Below are 17,277 nucleotides of genomic sequence, written 5' to 3' on the forward strand. Positions count from 1 at the left end.
ATTTTACATCTTTGTGTGATTTGAAGCTGGATGTTTTAGAAGCACGTTAGTATATTTGGTGGTTCGTTGCTGTTTCTCTTGAAAGCATGACACTGATTACTTTGAGTGAATAACATTAACCTGGTTGTTGATTCGGTGAAGCAGAAGACGCTTACCCTTTGAGAACACCTCGTCTTATTCTTATTGTCCTTTTTCATGAGTCTCCTTCAACATCTTTCTATTGTTCTATTGTTTGTTGTTTTTAGAAATTACTTTCTATAATGAGGCGATCGGGAGACATAAAAAAATCAAAGTTGTGTTTCAGAATCTTTATATTGGATATCACTATATCATATAGCAATCATCAAAACATCAATTGAATTACAACAAAAACCTCAATTCTTTGTTTCAATAGTTGTGTAATAGTCTTTAACTTTTATACATCAGTACATTTTCGTCGGCACCAAAATAATTCCTTAAAAGATCCAAGTTGTATATATGTTTACAATGTTGTATAGTTTTACGAATCATGGTCTGACTATCTGACGGTCTGACTGTCTCACAGTCTTAAAGTCTGTAGATAAGCACGTCATGTCTGATATCATATTTTAATGAAATGAATGTTTTCATAGCATTATCAACAACAATACATAGAACAACAGATACGATATATATGCGTCTCCATACTATCAAATCCTTAACAATCAACGATTGGTCGATGGTAGGTATATTATTGTGAGATCATTCCTTCGGTGTTATTGTGGTTTTGTAAACTAAAATATCTAATATTGCATATTTCTGTTGCCAATATGCCATTGTGTGAAGATAGCAAGTAAAAAAGTATCTAGAAAAAGCCTTATCACACCAAAAATCTCATTATACATCAACTTATTATTTTCTTAGCATTCGGGAAATCGTCAGTTTAGTCTGCCTACATACATTACTACATACTTACCCACTTGTTCATGTTAAACTGATACATAGACGTTAGTGACTCTAGTAAATTAAAAAAAAATGTTTACTGCAAATATAAAAGCAAATACAACTTAATTGACATGCTTCCGAAGATATCAAATCAATGGTTTTATCAATGTATAAACACAATTCTGTAGATGTACAGAGATGACACAAGGGGATTAATCAAACCGAGTATACGTCGATAATCCTACCCAGGAAACATCAATATGTCACGGAGGCTGGTGGTAACATGCGCTACATAAACTCGTCAATCACGCTTTGATACACAAATGTGCCTAAAACGGCATACATCGGAGCAACTTATCAGCTGTAACGAATTTAAAGCATGCAATCACGCAACATCATCATTAACACCATCACGCGTTTCATATTCTTCAAATAAAGCTATAATGATTTTAGCTGACAATTTTATCGACGAAATGCGATGTCTTTGATTGCAATTGTCAAGAGTCATTAAGTGATTTCTTAATCCAAACTAATGAACCGTTAATTGATTTTTGAGATTCCTTGTGCTTGTCGCGAACTCGTTATCTGCTAGTTTAGGTCGATGTATATTATAGACACTGTCCAAACTCGTATAAATCCAGATGCCTTACGGAGTTATTACACATATGAAAGAAATTTGTTAACAATCCTGTCAGGTGTACGGATATTTTCATTTTAATGTAAGCCTTACCTCTCTTAAGTGATAACGTCAAGGATCAATGTTACTCATTGTCGGTTATTAAAGAAAGTTTCAAGGTGATATGTATACCTGTAATATAACATCTATGCAACATGATCCTATGAAAAGCTTAGGATTTGAATATAATTTCTATATACTAGTAATTTCAGCAAGCGCTTCATCCGTGTGTAAAGATACAAGTGTATTGTATTCAATAACAAGGATATACTTATGAAAGGTTTCAATAAAAGTGCGGTCTGTCCATACTCAACTAAATCTAATACATATGTATATAATTTATTCTTTCAGATCATATCATGAGCTTCGAGGAAAACACGTAGACATGTTGGCCCAATGGGTTGGCTGACATAGATGAAGATGTGATGTGCCGGAAGAAATAAACTTCAATTTGACTTTCTTGTTAATCGGATACACTATATATTGCAATGACGGCATACCTATCTGTCGGAACCGACTTACAAAGAAGGGTGTTGTCACCTCTTCTTGAAAATCCGGAAGGAGAAGAAGAAGAGGAGCATCCTAAAGCACCAACACTCGAGGAGTACATTGCTAGACCTGCTACAAGAGGTACAAGTCGGCAAGCGTTCATGACGGAAGCTGCTAATGACTCGGATGGATCAGATCACGAACAGAAACCAGACCAGCAGCATGTTTCCTCGGAAGATATCACCCTTAACATTGCCATCAATGGAGGCTGTTTCCTAGACGATATCAACAGCGACGAGGAGGATTCTATTAGTGATGGAAGTTTGTCAATCCCTACTGACGACTTCGACACTGATCTGGAAATAGATGATGATCGTAAGTAGCTTTAGTTTGCTACCTGTATTTCGCATATAATTTTTCAGTCATGTTTTTAATTTGATATTTTAACTTATTATCCTCAATATCTTCACTAGCGAGTCAATATGTTGTATTCATCTTTTAATAAAGAATATAGTAAATAAATCTGCTATAGAATGACTGATAGTATACAAAAATTAAACGAGAACGGGATCGAAATAGCATATTTAATTTAATAAACTTTGGTTTTCGTTAAATATAAATCATGCTTCTATTGTGTAACAAAAATACGGATATGTTACGTGTTCTCTCAATCGCTACATCGTATGTCTAATGATTGTACAAAAGACAGACAAGTGAATGCCACCTTTTAACAGAAATTTGTCATTAAATACAGGAGATACAGTAGAGTAAAATAATAAACTAGACTGCATCATGCAGATGTTTCGTACTTCTAGGTGTTGTCAGTGATGCCAAGGGTCTAAATTTTGAAACCTTGGAGGCGACAAATTGGAAACAAATTGATCAAAAAAATATCAAAATCTCGATCGGGACCTGCGTCAATCCTGTTATTCAACACATTTCGGAATATTTATGTTGTTGATATCTTCAAAAGAATATTAAGTTCGTGTGTATATTCTGAACAGTGCCACTATTTGAATGTATCAAAAACGTCGCATGCAGGTTAAGACAAACCTCGGGGACCTCGGAGACTGAAAGTACACCAATGTCTAAATGTTTGTACAAAAGGCAAACAAGTGAATATCACATTTCAAAGGTGGAATAAGATAAAGAAGGCCAAATCATGAAGTAAACTAAATCATACAGCCGTTTCTCCCTTCAAGGATACGCAAGTGATGCTAAGAGCCTGAAATTTGAAATCTAGAAGGCAACTGAAGGAAACAAGGATTGCTCGATAGATATGTCAAGCTCTAAATGAATAAAGAATGAAGTTTGAAGGATGTTTACCGTGTTATTGATCAAAAATCATTTCTGTGGGACGCTATCTATGTCGCATCTTTTTCATTATAGGAAGGATGGACCAGGTAACACGTAATTATTTGCACTCTTGTTTCTTCCAGAATGGCTGAATCCCTCAAAGACAGATCACGACACCACAGGAAGGACAAAATATATCAAAGTGTGTAACGATATGGGAATAAGTCCAGTGTCGTATTTTGTTAAAAATTTGGAACAAAGAGAACTTAAAATGAGATTTCATGGACTAGGGCCACTTGGAATTAAAGCAATATCCATCCCGCTAGAGGTAAGTATTGTTATTCATATCGCCATGCAACATTGATATAATGGAGTGGCTAACTTGTTGTTTTTGAAATCGAATGTACATGTGTTCTTGAGAAGTATATATACGAATGATCAACTTCCAGACCTATTTAAACGCGATTGTGACAGGCTATTACTTTTCTAATAAAATGAACGTTTTTCTTTTTGTCTTAAACGATTCATTGGTATTATCCTAATGGAAAATAGAATTATTCTTTACTATATCCTTCAGCGCATTTATATATGCTTTACTTAACTCACAAGTTATGCTTGTTCTCGGTAGCTAGCAAGTCATCGTCTCTTTATGACTTATGAAAAAATTTGATAAAAAATGTTTCTTGAAAAAAGTTTGCCCTGAACTTGGTACAAGGTGAACCTTGCCTCGAAATGACTTTTCAGTGGCACAATCACATGTGAAGGGTATAACTGTAAACATATTGTTATAGGAAGTATTTATAACAATTGCGGCTTACGTGATACCTCGTGATACATTTTCATTATTCTACCTAGTACATGTTTACGTGATACCTCGTGATACATTTTCATTATTCTACCTAGTACATGTTTACGTGATATCTCGCGCTATATTTTCATTATTTAACTTATATGTTTACGTAATATCCAGTGCGATGTTTGCATTATTCCACTCACATGTTTACGTGATACCTCGTGATACATTTTCATTATTCTACCTAGTACATGTTTACGTGATATCTCATGCTGTATTTTCATTATTTAACATATATGTTTACGTAATATCCAGTGCGATGTTTGCATTATTCCACTCACATAATTACGTGATATCTCGCGCTGTATTTTCATTACTCTACCTAGCATAACATATCCATGTGTGATATTATTTTTTGTTTGTTATTTCTTATTCATCTGTTGATTTTCAGACAAATACAAACATAGAAATATTAAATCTGCAAGGTAACGGTATCGATGCACAAGGAGCCAAGAGTTTATGTAGGGTGCTGAGGGAAAACCTTTTCCTAACAGAAGTGGTAAGTTTCAGAATACTTTCCCCTTCAACTGTCCGATATGCTGAATAAAATGTAATGATTTCTTAAATATGCATGCTTTTATTTTCAATTCAATAATTCGGTCTATAGTGACGATTAAATGCGGCAAGGTTCTTTCTACCTTCAATAACTTCAATATTTTGAAATATGATTAAATGCGGTTATATAGCTTTATTTGTTGTATATCAGTCAGTTTCAATAGTGTTGTAAGTGACGTGTCATCATAATATTACATTATAAATGTGAAAGTAATTATAACATTACACGTGGTGGCTATTGTGTTTTATATGCAGTACCCATACAATTTAAACGTTTAATAGAAATGACAGTTTACTCTCTTTAATCAGACCGTATTTATCTCAAATGTATAACATATCCATGTGTGATATTAGTTATTTCTTAATATGTGCAGACAAATACAAACATAGTATTATGATGAAAATATTCTGAAAATTAAATGTATCACAGAATCATTATCCGTTACTTTTATTTTCATTTAATTCCTATATACGATTAAATCAATCACTTCAATAACTTCAATATTTTGAAATAATACTGTAGTTGTATATATACCAAGTGTAATAAATTATTACAACATAATTGTAAACATTACTGTTATCTTGAGCTAGTATCCAGTCCTAATATGTGCAGTCATCTGTATTATGATGAAAATATTCTGAATTAAATGTATCACAGAATCATTTCCGTTACCATTTATTCCTATACTCAATCACTCATGCTTAAAATACTGTATTCTATATACCATTATTGTAAGTGTCTTCACACTTGAATATTCGTTATATTGCAAAACAGCTGAAAGATTTGATCATAAAAATTTAAGTAGACATGAATCCGTAATACTAAATAGCAGTTACATCGTATTCTGAAAATGGATTTAGACTAATTTAGCCACATGGAAGTAGGTTACTAACCACATACCACATTGCTGTACATTAATTTACTAGATTTACTACTTCATATCTTTGTTATCAGCTCTTCAAAAAGATTTTTGTTTTTATCTACGCGGATACCAACGGCTAATAACCCTACATTTGTATCAACATTAGATTTTCGTGATGGATCGGCATGTTTGATGTGATACTATCAGTATACATTCTTTCCGTATCGAAGTAAACATATGGGGATTTCTGTATGATTGTGTTAGAAAAGTGAACGGAATATCAATGAATATTGAAAAGCGATACAAGAGCGAGTCGGGTGCATTTTATAGAAGTAGGGATTTGTTACTATAATTATCCGTTGAAAATCTGTAAGGATGTAAACCTGGGACATTTAAAAGTCAAAAACTGTTTACGTTTGAACAAATTACCCCTTGGGACGTTACACAAATTTTACAACAATGGGGATCGTGTCGGTTATAATAGGTAGCCATATGCCTGCGCGAGATATGTATATATTTGTAACTATGATGTAGCCATATGTGGAGATAAGGGCATTCTCTAAAGCTCATTTTGTTAAATAGTTCTGTACTGACATATTAGATTTTACTCATTCATTATTTGATCGCTCAACTACACAATACCTCGACTCTAATCAACCGCTAACACATACAATGTAAACGATTTAAATGTGGAATAGAGTTTAAAATTTAATGTAAAACATACTAATAGATTTTGTATTTGTTCCGCTACAAAATCAGGTAACAGAACACCTTTAACATTGACACGCTTAAAATTGAGACCAACAGAGACTTGATTTATGTAATATTATATATATCGCTGATTCATATATAAACACATAGCGTATGTATACATGTTTTGATTTATTTACATCATGAATGTATTAGCAAAATTAGGATGATTAAATATCAATATAAATAGTATAGTTCTTTTCATAAACATTTCCAAGGACATAAAACTAGAAGTATACTCAGTCTTATTTCCTTACCAAGGTTTCCTACGTAATAAAATGTTGTTGGTGTTTTTATTTCCTGTGATCGAATATCACTTCGTATTACAATTTTACTGTGTTGTTGTTCTCTTGTTGCTCATTTGAAAGCTCGACCTACATTAGTTGTTTTGTGTTCAGGCAGGGTAAGAACAAAATGCTAAAAGTTTTACGTACCTCAATAACTAATATAAAATCTAATAGAATGAATCATACGACTACATACACACTAAAACAATACTGTCTTCATTATTTCTAAAACCGATAAGTATATAACTTAATAAATATTAAATCATTGTGATAGTGTATTGATCTTTGGATTCCTCAGTGACCACTTGCAGTCGTTATTAGCAAAAGTGGATCCATGTATTTATCAAAGTCCTATTCAAACATGTCCTAAATAAATACAGGATGTTATTAAAGAGGCTCTTGAATTTGTACAAAGGCCTCTCATGTGTTTTATAATGTAGTTATATAATTATGTAATGGACACTGAAATGAACTCTCTTGGCGTTATTGAAATTTCAAATATCGAAAGAGGTAGATTAAAGGAACAGATAACATTTTGAGTCATTTACTTTTTTCCATTGTAATCATAATTACTGTTAAAAAGTATATTAAAAACGCAATACTTATATAATCAATAAACTAATTCGTTATTTAGAATGCTTTGAAATTTGTCTTTTCAGAAGGAAATGTAAGTTATCAATGTCATCGTATATACTTTTGCATTTAAATCTTAATCGCTTCTATTTGTAGTATGGTTTCATTGCAGTGTACTTGAAAAGTAGATACAGTATTTAAAGTTAATAAACGGCTCTATACATTATCACATTGTCTATCTAAACGTATAAGACATTTAAGATATTCCGCTCGAATATATTGAAATAAATTGAATGATCTTTTTACATGTTCTTTAGGTGCTATCAGAAAATAAAATTGGAACTGAAGGCGCCATTTCGTTATGTCAATTTTTGAAAGGAAACAGAAACCTGTTCAAGGTCGACCTTACTGGTGAGTGAATGCTCGGCTTAATGATAACTGACGTGCACTATTTAATTTGTGAGAATATCTTTTTAAAGTAGCTATACGTGTGTATTGAATCGATTAAAGTTGCCATTGATAAATATGTTCTCGTTTTGTTTGAATTACACAATGCTTTTTAAGTTTAAAACTGATCCTTGTCATGTTAAAATAAAACCTCTAATGGTTTCGGAAAAAGTTTTGTTCTAATTTTTCTATCTCAAAATTTTAAGTTATATTCTGTTTCAGCAAATGAAATTGGCGACTCAGCTGGACAATGTTTCTATGAAGTACTTAAAGTACGTAGTTTTCTTTCTTTTCAATAATATGTGAAATACTCAAGCGTACTATAAAATGAGAGGAAGGTTATCTGGCCCGTTTTATACTACATTATATTATACTGTCCAAATCTTATTTAAGTTTTCAGATATCAACTGACTTCCTGAAGCAGTGGTCTCATAGGGTTTAAGAGCATGAATATAGTATGACTTGTTTAGTTGAGATATGTTTTGACGTTTTACGAGAAATATTACGAGATTAGTCGAATTGGTTTCATTCGTACTTCAACTGAAGATAAATCTCTGATTTCATATTTCGAAATTTGTTTTTTTTCTGGTTACCTCTTTTTCCAAATAGGATAAGTACGCTTGGTTGTATTTAAGTTATCAGTTATAGTTATTGTTATCAATATTGTTTTTAAGGGAAACCCAGTGTTAAAGGAACTCATTCTTGCCAATAACTGTTTAGAAGAAAACAGTGCTAAATGGCTTAAAGAATCGTTAACTGATAACGAAAACCTGGAAGTCTTGGATCTGAGTTGGAATCAGTTTAAGACAAGGGGTGCAGTCTGTATATGTGAGGGTTTACAAGTAAGTAATTCATATCTGAGTCTAATATAGTGTTCCTCACTTTGTTTAGGATATGAGGTGCTCATTGTATAGTCATTTGTACGGAGTTAAATTTATCTTAAAGTTTTTATATTCCTACATGAATTTTCATTTAGATATTGAAGGTCGTTTCTATACACCCGTCAAAACATTAATGGGATGCACAATTATATTTCATAACTCCCTATTTATACGAACAAAAGATCTGTATTTATTTGGTGATTTTAGTCATTTTGATTTACGAATACTGTATCAGTTGTTTCTGTTGATTGTTCAATTCTGACGGTTTTTACCGAATTCCTGAAGTAAAAAGGATATATCTTCTAGCGGAAATCATGCAACTGACTACGGTTTATAAACATTATTTTCAAATTTTAGATTCTTCGAAAATAACCATTACAGTGATAATTTACCGCATTTGAGACAAACTTTACAGAAATTTCTTTATCACAGAAAAAACACCCTTTACAGTAATGCATCATCACAATGATAAAAAGCGTAATAGTAATGCCTTCATCACAACGAAAATAATCTCTACAATATTGCCTTCATCGCAACGAAATATTTACAGCATTGTCTTCATCACAATGAAATATCTACGGCATTGTCTTCATCGCAAGGAAAACAATCTTTAAATTAAAGCCTTCATCACAATGAAGTTACGTTAAAATTATACATGTTTATCTTCATTTGTCAAGAATGATACTATATCATTAAATATCATTTGTAGGAAAATGTAGGCCTGAAGCGGTTCAAACTTGTAATGGCTGGTTTGGGAAAGAGTGGTGCTGAGGCGATGGGCACGGCACTGAAACAGAACCGTACTCTTCAAGAACTTGATATCAGTTTTAATCGAATACCGATAGAAGCTGCAGGTGCTATCGCCGCTGGAGTTAGGGAAAATGACACCCTTAAAACCTTAAAGGTAACACATTATGTTAGTAGTGTAAATTAAACTAAAGTTTATAAGCTATAACGTTTTGGAGAAGCTTTTTGGAGAGTATACATCGTTGATGTACAGTAACAGTACATCATTCCTTTTATACCATAAAACTGTTATAATTTCCCCATGTTACGGCAGTGGTACCGATTGATGATATTATTAGAAAAAATAAAGTTTAAAAAAAAAAAAAAAAAAGAATCAAAAAGATTGAATTCTGTAATATTTAAAAACGTTTGTTTTATTGTATCTGTTAATTTGCTATTAATACTTAGAAATGCATTGTGTATACGATGGCCAAATCACACTTTTTTCAGATCGGAAACAATCCTTTTGAGTCCAACGGAGCTATGGTGATACTGCAAGCCGTTGACCAGAACGAAAACAGTGCAATAACTTTTCTCGACTTCAGCGTAAGTACGAATTAATCATTTCAAAAGATAAAATCTTATCTATAAGAATGAAATGTGCCAATTTATGTATCACATATTTAGATATACATATATCTTCATGTTTCTACTAAATAAACATCGACTGACAGAACGTTTAGTGCTTGTAATAACGTATTAAGTTCGTGATGTTTGTTTTTGTTCCAGAATATGATGGTGAAAATAGAATTTGCGGAAATTGAATCACGTTTGGCTGAAAGTAGAGGTCTCCGTGTAGTTAACGAAGGGGTGCTTCCTGAAGTGCATCCCAAAAACGGAAATTATGCCAGGTTGAGTGCATTCCGTCGAGATCCTATTGAAACGTTTAAAAAATATGCAGAGTTCTCGGGAGTAAACTTAGAAGACGTATTCAATTGTAAAAAGAAAGTTAAGATAGACGCTGTAGAATTCAAGACCCTAATAAAGGTAAGGGAATATATATGTGCGGATTATAACTAGACAGATTTATAGAACATACAGTTACTAACATATCAAAGAGGTTTATTTTACTGTATTTCATTAGAATTAATGCAAAAATATATCTTGAAAGGCATGCGCATCTATCATACATAGGATCAGAAAAGAAACAGGACTAATAGGAATTATTAACATTTTGTACAGTATGGTAAATTAATTCTTAAAATGAACCTTTAAGATAATTAAATCATTGTTCTTGATAATTTGTATCATCTTATGTTATGTGAAAGTTCTTCAGATCATGAATATTATTGTTATCGTTAACATCTGAACACAAGCTACAGATTCATTAATAAGTGTAAAATATCGTATGTCACAATGTTAATTTTGGCAGAGTGTGGCCAACTGTTTTGAAATACTAACCACAGGCCTTGAATAAAACAATATGACGGGTATTGGCAGCAAATGGCTAATGTTTCCTTTGATCCCCCAAATCTGGGGCTTTAATCCTATTCACCGGAGTGCTTGATGGATAAGTGTAATTCATATAACACTGGAACAAGTCCAAGCGTTAAGTCCCTCTGAATAACACACGTACCACTTGATAAGCCCTTTTGACAAGGGTCAGATTATCATTGAAGGTGTACAATCGGCATCAACAGTCACAATGTTGTAGTCTACAAAGACCTGAATTGTAGTAGGAATTAGTGCCTCTACTATTCAATATCAATAGACATTTTGAAAACTCCCCTGGTGTTTGCTAATAAAGGAATCGTTATCATGTAGTCGATACAGAGATGTGTGTAAAGCATGATAAAGGAAATTTGAATGTCTTTTGAAATAAAAGGGTGATATGAATTTGTAATGAATACATATACATGTCACTTTTAATATTGTCTTTGAGTTCTGAAATAAATCTAGTTATTCATGATTCATACATCCTCCAATCACTGTCTATTATTAGGAAAGATGTTTTCGTTCGTAAAATAAATTGTGTATTTCCCCAAAGACAAAAATTCTATTTCGAGGGTAATTGATTTTGTGGATAAATAATACTTAAGAAAAATATTTCAACAGCTAATTAATTAGTGAATACTGTAGTAAAAATATATCTCCTCTGCAAAAACCAAAAGGAAGTACTTTATCACTTTCAAACAAAAAATCATCATCAGTAGACTCGAAAATATATTATATATTATTATATATCATAAGTATTAAACACTGAATCTTTTTATGTGTGAGATGGAAAGCTAATTTTAGAATGTATTTTTTTTTTTTTTAGTAAAATATGAAATTAAATTGATAGTTTACTTTCGTATTTCAAAGGGATCTGGCATTGATATCCCCGATCAACACATGACGGTATTGATTCGGACGCTGGAAAACGATGGCTTTATTTGTTACTGGTAAGTGATGAGAAATTAGTATTTTATACTTAATTAGTTAGGTAACGAGAAAAGGGAACAGAATTAATGATATGCGGTCAATGATGTCCGATAATTTTTCGGTGCTAGGATTTTGATCTTTTTAGTTGACAATGGGAGGTAACTCAAGGTAATATGTGCACAAGAAAAACTACCTTTAGGTAGTAGATTCCGAGGAAGAAATACTTTCTATGGTTTTATCTTAAAAGTTTATTGACCATTATTGATATGCAAATTAGCAACAATATTTTTATTATCATTAGAATATGAAACAAACATCCAGTGTCTGTCTTTGATTTTTTTTTTCTATCCTAATGCCTAGGGGCATATTTTGCAAGTTGTTGGATGTAGGGATTGAAGTTTCGTATCTCCACAATCATGTACATGGAAATCTTACATTATAGGAAAATCTTCGAGGAAAATGGAAACGACCAGGGCCACCACGTGAGTTTTTCCGGAACTATTGACGAGAAAGGGCAGGAAACAGACAAAAATAGGAATAGACCAAAGTCCAAAGACTCTCCAAAACTTGACAATTCTGGGGCAAAACCCAAATCAGCTAAAGCAAAAAAGAAAAAGGAGAAAAAGAAGAAAACATAGTATAGAGATATGTGTATTTACAAATATATCTAATAATCATCCTGGATCCAGGGCCACGATTGACAGAATATGGAATCGTCCTTAACTGGAACTATTCGTGTGTCCACGTTCAGTAGTGGTGCAATTAGTTGACCTATCGAGCCAATACTCTATATTTAACATCGGAAATCTGACATCGGTTGTTTACATTCAGTTCATAAACATGATTTTTAGGTGGATGCAATGTCGTTTGTCATCATAAAATCACATTAACAATATAAAAACAACCTGGCAAAGTCAAGGCTATGATGGGAGAGCATGTCTGCTGTTAATTGCTTACATATTTACAACATCACATTTGCTTACTGCCGAACACATTGTGTCAAGTGATGATGCCAATTTGTTATGAGATATTCGTATGATTCTGCGAATGATGCAGAATCATAAGAATATGGTCATGCAACATTAAAAAATCCTTTAGTGTTAAATGGAATTATTTCGCGGCGATTTTGAATATTTTCATAACTCGCGTTTTCATTTGTACTCAAGAATGTACTGTCTGAAGATGTGAAAGGCATTGTAAAGTGATAGTGATAAAACTTTTAATAACTCAATGTCATGAACAAGTTGTAGTTTTATGATATGACTATAATGAAGGTGCAGATCTCCGTTCGCAGAATAGACAAGCTTGCATATTCTGTATTACTGATATTGATCCCGATGCCATATCGTCACAATATGTTAAAGATTAAGAAACATTTATTCTTCTACAATCAATGCGTTAGACGTCATAGATTATTTTAGATTTATTGTTCTGTTCGTGATGGTAATGAATTTCGAAAAAGCAGAATTGCAGATATAGTATATAAGACTTATCATTTCATGTCAAAATATTGTCATCATTTCACAAGAAACATATCATGTTAATAACATGGACCGTTTTGTTATCAACTTTCCTTGACCTGTACAATGTTCTGTATGTAATAATGGTTTACATTTACCGAACAATTAAACCATAAATTAAAAAGTCTTATATTTTTATTTTCTTCCGTTTGCTAACGAAATACTCATTGTTATCTGTTATCTAATCTCACGACGACAGTTTCTTTTTGGTACGGTCAATATTCATGTAGCACCGTCACGTATGCATGTGCCACATTAGAAACAAAACCCATAAAATGAAGTTCAAATATGAACAAGAACAACACAGAAAGCTTCGCCATGCCAAGAGAATCATAATTCAAACTCACATTCAATAAAACTAGGCATACATAAACAAAAGGAAGATTTACACGGATACTCCTGAACATGTGCAGGAGAATAAGACCAGATGTTGCTGATGAATAAGCGTCTTCAACTCCATCGACCCAGCATGTAAATCTTGGTTATTTAAAGTAATGCCAAGTTCTCATTTACAATTGAGAACAAAGTATACGACAATGCAACCAACAGGTACACTAACGAGCATCAACACGTCCAACAAAATAAAGCTTTACACGCATATCATTAACAAACAATGTGAAATCCAACTATATCATTCTATTTAATACCCATTCAGAAGGTTTTTTCAAATGATGTGACGGACCTCTTACTTTGGAATTTAAAGATATGTTATCAGCATTAAATTCAGACCTAAATATATCATTCCTTCTGATTAAATTTAGTGCAATATTTATTGCACATGATAATAATCATGATTAATTACAGACATAGGTAATAAATGATATTTACCAAATATATAAATATAAAATATGATGACGATATTCTTATATCCTATGGAGTATATTTTACTAGCAACATAATAAATGATCCAGAAGTCTTTTTCAAAGGCCTTCAGTGCATCAGGATTTGACATGAAATAAGGGAGGTAACTAAAACAATGCTTGTTTTATACCAGTCACGACACCGTGTTTCAAACAAATAGTTATGTGTACGATAACTCCAAAGACAAGATGTATGTCGTACAATTCGGTATTATCTGAATATCAATACAGCTTTATCATCGAAATGTACACTTTTATTTTTTAAATCAAACATTAAAACAAATGTAATGCAATAGGTAATGGAGTTATTTGAACTATCTATTGGTAATCTTGATTTTGATTTGCTCGGCCCCTAGGTTTCAACACTGTAGGTCCATAGATCACTGCCGAGTTTCAGAAGAACGAAACAGATGAATTATGCATTTTTCTGACTGGTTTGGCTACACTGCATATAATTCGAAATCTGTATTCAGAGGTGTTATTCGCTTGTATGTTTTGGTACAATATATGAGGTATCTTACTCTAAATATCTGTATAAAGATGAAACTCACTTTTGTATCTTTTATACAAATCTTGAACATTTTAATATGTTTAACAAAATATATACAATTGAAAAGACAAAAGACTGAAGGTCACAGATGGGAAAGAAATATATACAGAAGGGGTTGAAACGGTACAAGAAACAACAAGAAAAATGCCAACAAGCCAACATAATCATAATCCAAATTCAAATTCAATAAATATAGGGCCAAATATGAACAAAAGAAAGAAGTAAAAGGAGAATAAGACCAGTTGTCTTCTACTTCATCGACGACACCCGTCTTAGTCAGTTAAAGTAAGTAATGTCACGGTCTCAACTGACAACAAGGTATACAACAATGGAACCAACAGCAAACAAACGAGCATCAATACGCCCAGGTTTGAGTGAGATCAAGATTTGCCCGTGGTTGTTATCAACTCGTTTGAAACTCTGTGTTATAACAGGTTTTTGTTTTGTGGAAAAGTATTGTCTTTTTTATAGACGACAGTTGTCATGTAATTGAATTCAAGTACAAGTGTCAGATATTGAAATGAGAACCAAGAAGATTGCAAGGACTCAACCACCAGCCGTATAAGAACTCGGTGTCTCTAGAACTGCTGTTTGCCTTTGAAGTGAACATCACAGTATTAACTCAGCTTTGATTTAGAAGCATTTTATAATGGAAATTGTCAATTAATATCTTGTTAATTAAGACAATAGGATTAAATAAATCTAGCACATATTGTGCCTTGATTGAATGGTGGGGTTGACTGTTTAAAAAAAGCCATGATAGACAAGTGAAATACATTGGAAATATTGATTAATGGAGTTGTAAATATAATTTCATCTTTGCAGTTCAAATGATAACACATGTTATAAGAATAGTATTTCACTATATTATCTATTTTTATTTCCTAACGCCGTACTTGCAACCCGGCATCTATTCGACTTGTTTTTTTTTATTGAATTATAATAAGTAAAATTTTCCTTTCCACATAGTTACACAATACTACTTCAACTTCGTAATGTTCAATACTAGTATCAACCTTATACAATGCAGTAATAGGAAAGTGATGGTCATTGTTTATGTCCATGTCCTTATTTGTGAAATATACTAACCTGTTAAATATAATTATCGTCCTGTATTTCAATTGCAATTAATTCGTATATTTCGCACAATGTCGTGGATGAAATTAAAACACAAATATACTTTTGAATCACACTGTTTTATTTTTCCGTATTCACTTTTCATGTTTCTGTGTAGGTATGCTTGTTATAATTTTTGTCGTTTTGTCGATTGCTGTTTTGCATACATCATGACAGTGCCGGGCCAACACTAAACCATTACCATTAGTCATACTATAGTAACTTACATCGGAGTTAATGCCCCTTATATACGTTTTGTTTTGTAGATGTATAGAGATTGAGCTGCCTTGTTAGAAATAACTCTGTTTCTATAAACCTCTTAACAACGTCTTTCTTCAATAATTCCAACAGGGTTGATACAGTCTAATTGATTATTACCACCCTTATTTTGATATACAATATTGTTGTACCTACCGTACTTACCAGGAACATGATTCTCACATTAACGCAATGAAAATTATACCCTTTAGTTTCCTTATTAGTCTTACAAGCCATACTATAATGTCTTTAAAATCCTATCTTGCTTATAAGTTAAGAACCAAGCAGTATACTGTCGGATGATTATATTTTAATGATAACTGAACTCTTGATTGATATGTGAAGGTATGTATTATTGATACTTAATACATAGCTATTCATTGGAATATTAAAGGTAAATTACATTTGTATATTAAACCTGAACATAAAATCCTGCAACATACAAATTATATTTCATATATATACTATAAAAAGACGACAATGAAAATGTTGACACATTCATTAGATGGATATACTCTCAAAATAATGATCTATGTTTACACTAGATGGTACGTGCACACATGTATCGTAAATTATGAAAAATCATTGGTGAAACACTTTCAGAAAGAGATTAACAGAACCAATAAAAACTCTACACTTACTACATCAGATCACGAATACAGCTCTTCAAATAGACAAACAACATCATCTGAGCAATTCATATATAACTTTCTTTGACTACCAAGTTACTAAGGTGTATAACTCTTCATAGAAGAAACACTTTCTGTGGCAACGCTATATGTTATATGTTTTTTTTGTCAGAAAAGTGCGATAATACATATGATGCTGGCAGGATTTTTATTGATCGGCAAGATTATACCAACATTTTACATTTCTCGGTAGACATTACACATTACAGTATGCAAGTGACCAATATAATGAGAAAATCGTACATATCGCAATCTAACATAACAATAAATAGAGTTCATTTATCGTCCTTACAATACCTTATTACAATACGTACATTCCAATGAATGCATAACAAGGAACGGAGGGCAAAATTTACCATCAATGGAGGCAACGCATTTAAACGTTATTGAAAGGGTGGCTTCATAAGCTGTGAATATTTGAGTCAATAATTGATATAACTTATTTGATTATAACAATTTTGCCTTCGAGCTAATTTTCAGTAGCACTAATATCTGGTACTGATATTAAATGGGCCAGTTAGAATTTCACTTTTACTATAAACATAATCTGATTTCCTTGTG

The 17,277-nt window shown here is 32.4% G+C and overlaps 1 protein-coding gene across 1 annotated transcript; it reads left to right on the forward strand.

Annotated features, from left to right (window-relative positions):
* The first annotated feature begins 2,067 nt into the window (after positions 1 to 2,067).
* LOC132565225 (leucine-rich repeat-containing protein 74B-like) lies at positions 2,068 to 12,361 on the forward strand. Its single transcript, XM_060229864.1, has 11 exons — positions 2,068 to 2,443; positions 3,508 to 3,692; positions 4,609 to 4,716; positions 7,563 to 7,656; positions 7,915 to 7,964; positions 8,367 to 8,534; positions 9,283 to 9,477; positions 9,810 to 9,905; positions 10,089 to 10,346; positions 11,664 to 11,743; positions 12,166 to 12,361. Exons 1-11 carry the CDS (start codon positions 2,068 to 2,070, stop codon positions 12,359 to 12,361), a joined length of 1,806 nt encoding a protein of 601 aa, XP_060085847.1.
* Positions 12,362 to 17,277: the final 4,916 nt, after the last annotated feature.

This window comes from Ylistrum balloti, unplaced genomic scaffold, assembly GCF_031769215.1.
Source record: "Ylistrum balloti isolate Yb309-2 unplaced genomic scaffold, AGI_CSIRO_Ybal_v1 Utg369572, whole genome shotgun sequence".
NCBI classification, from domain to species: Eukaryota; Metazoa; Mollusca; class Bivalvia; order Pectinida; family Pectinidae; genus Ylistrum; species Ylistrum balloti.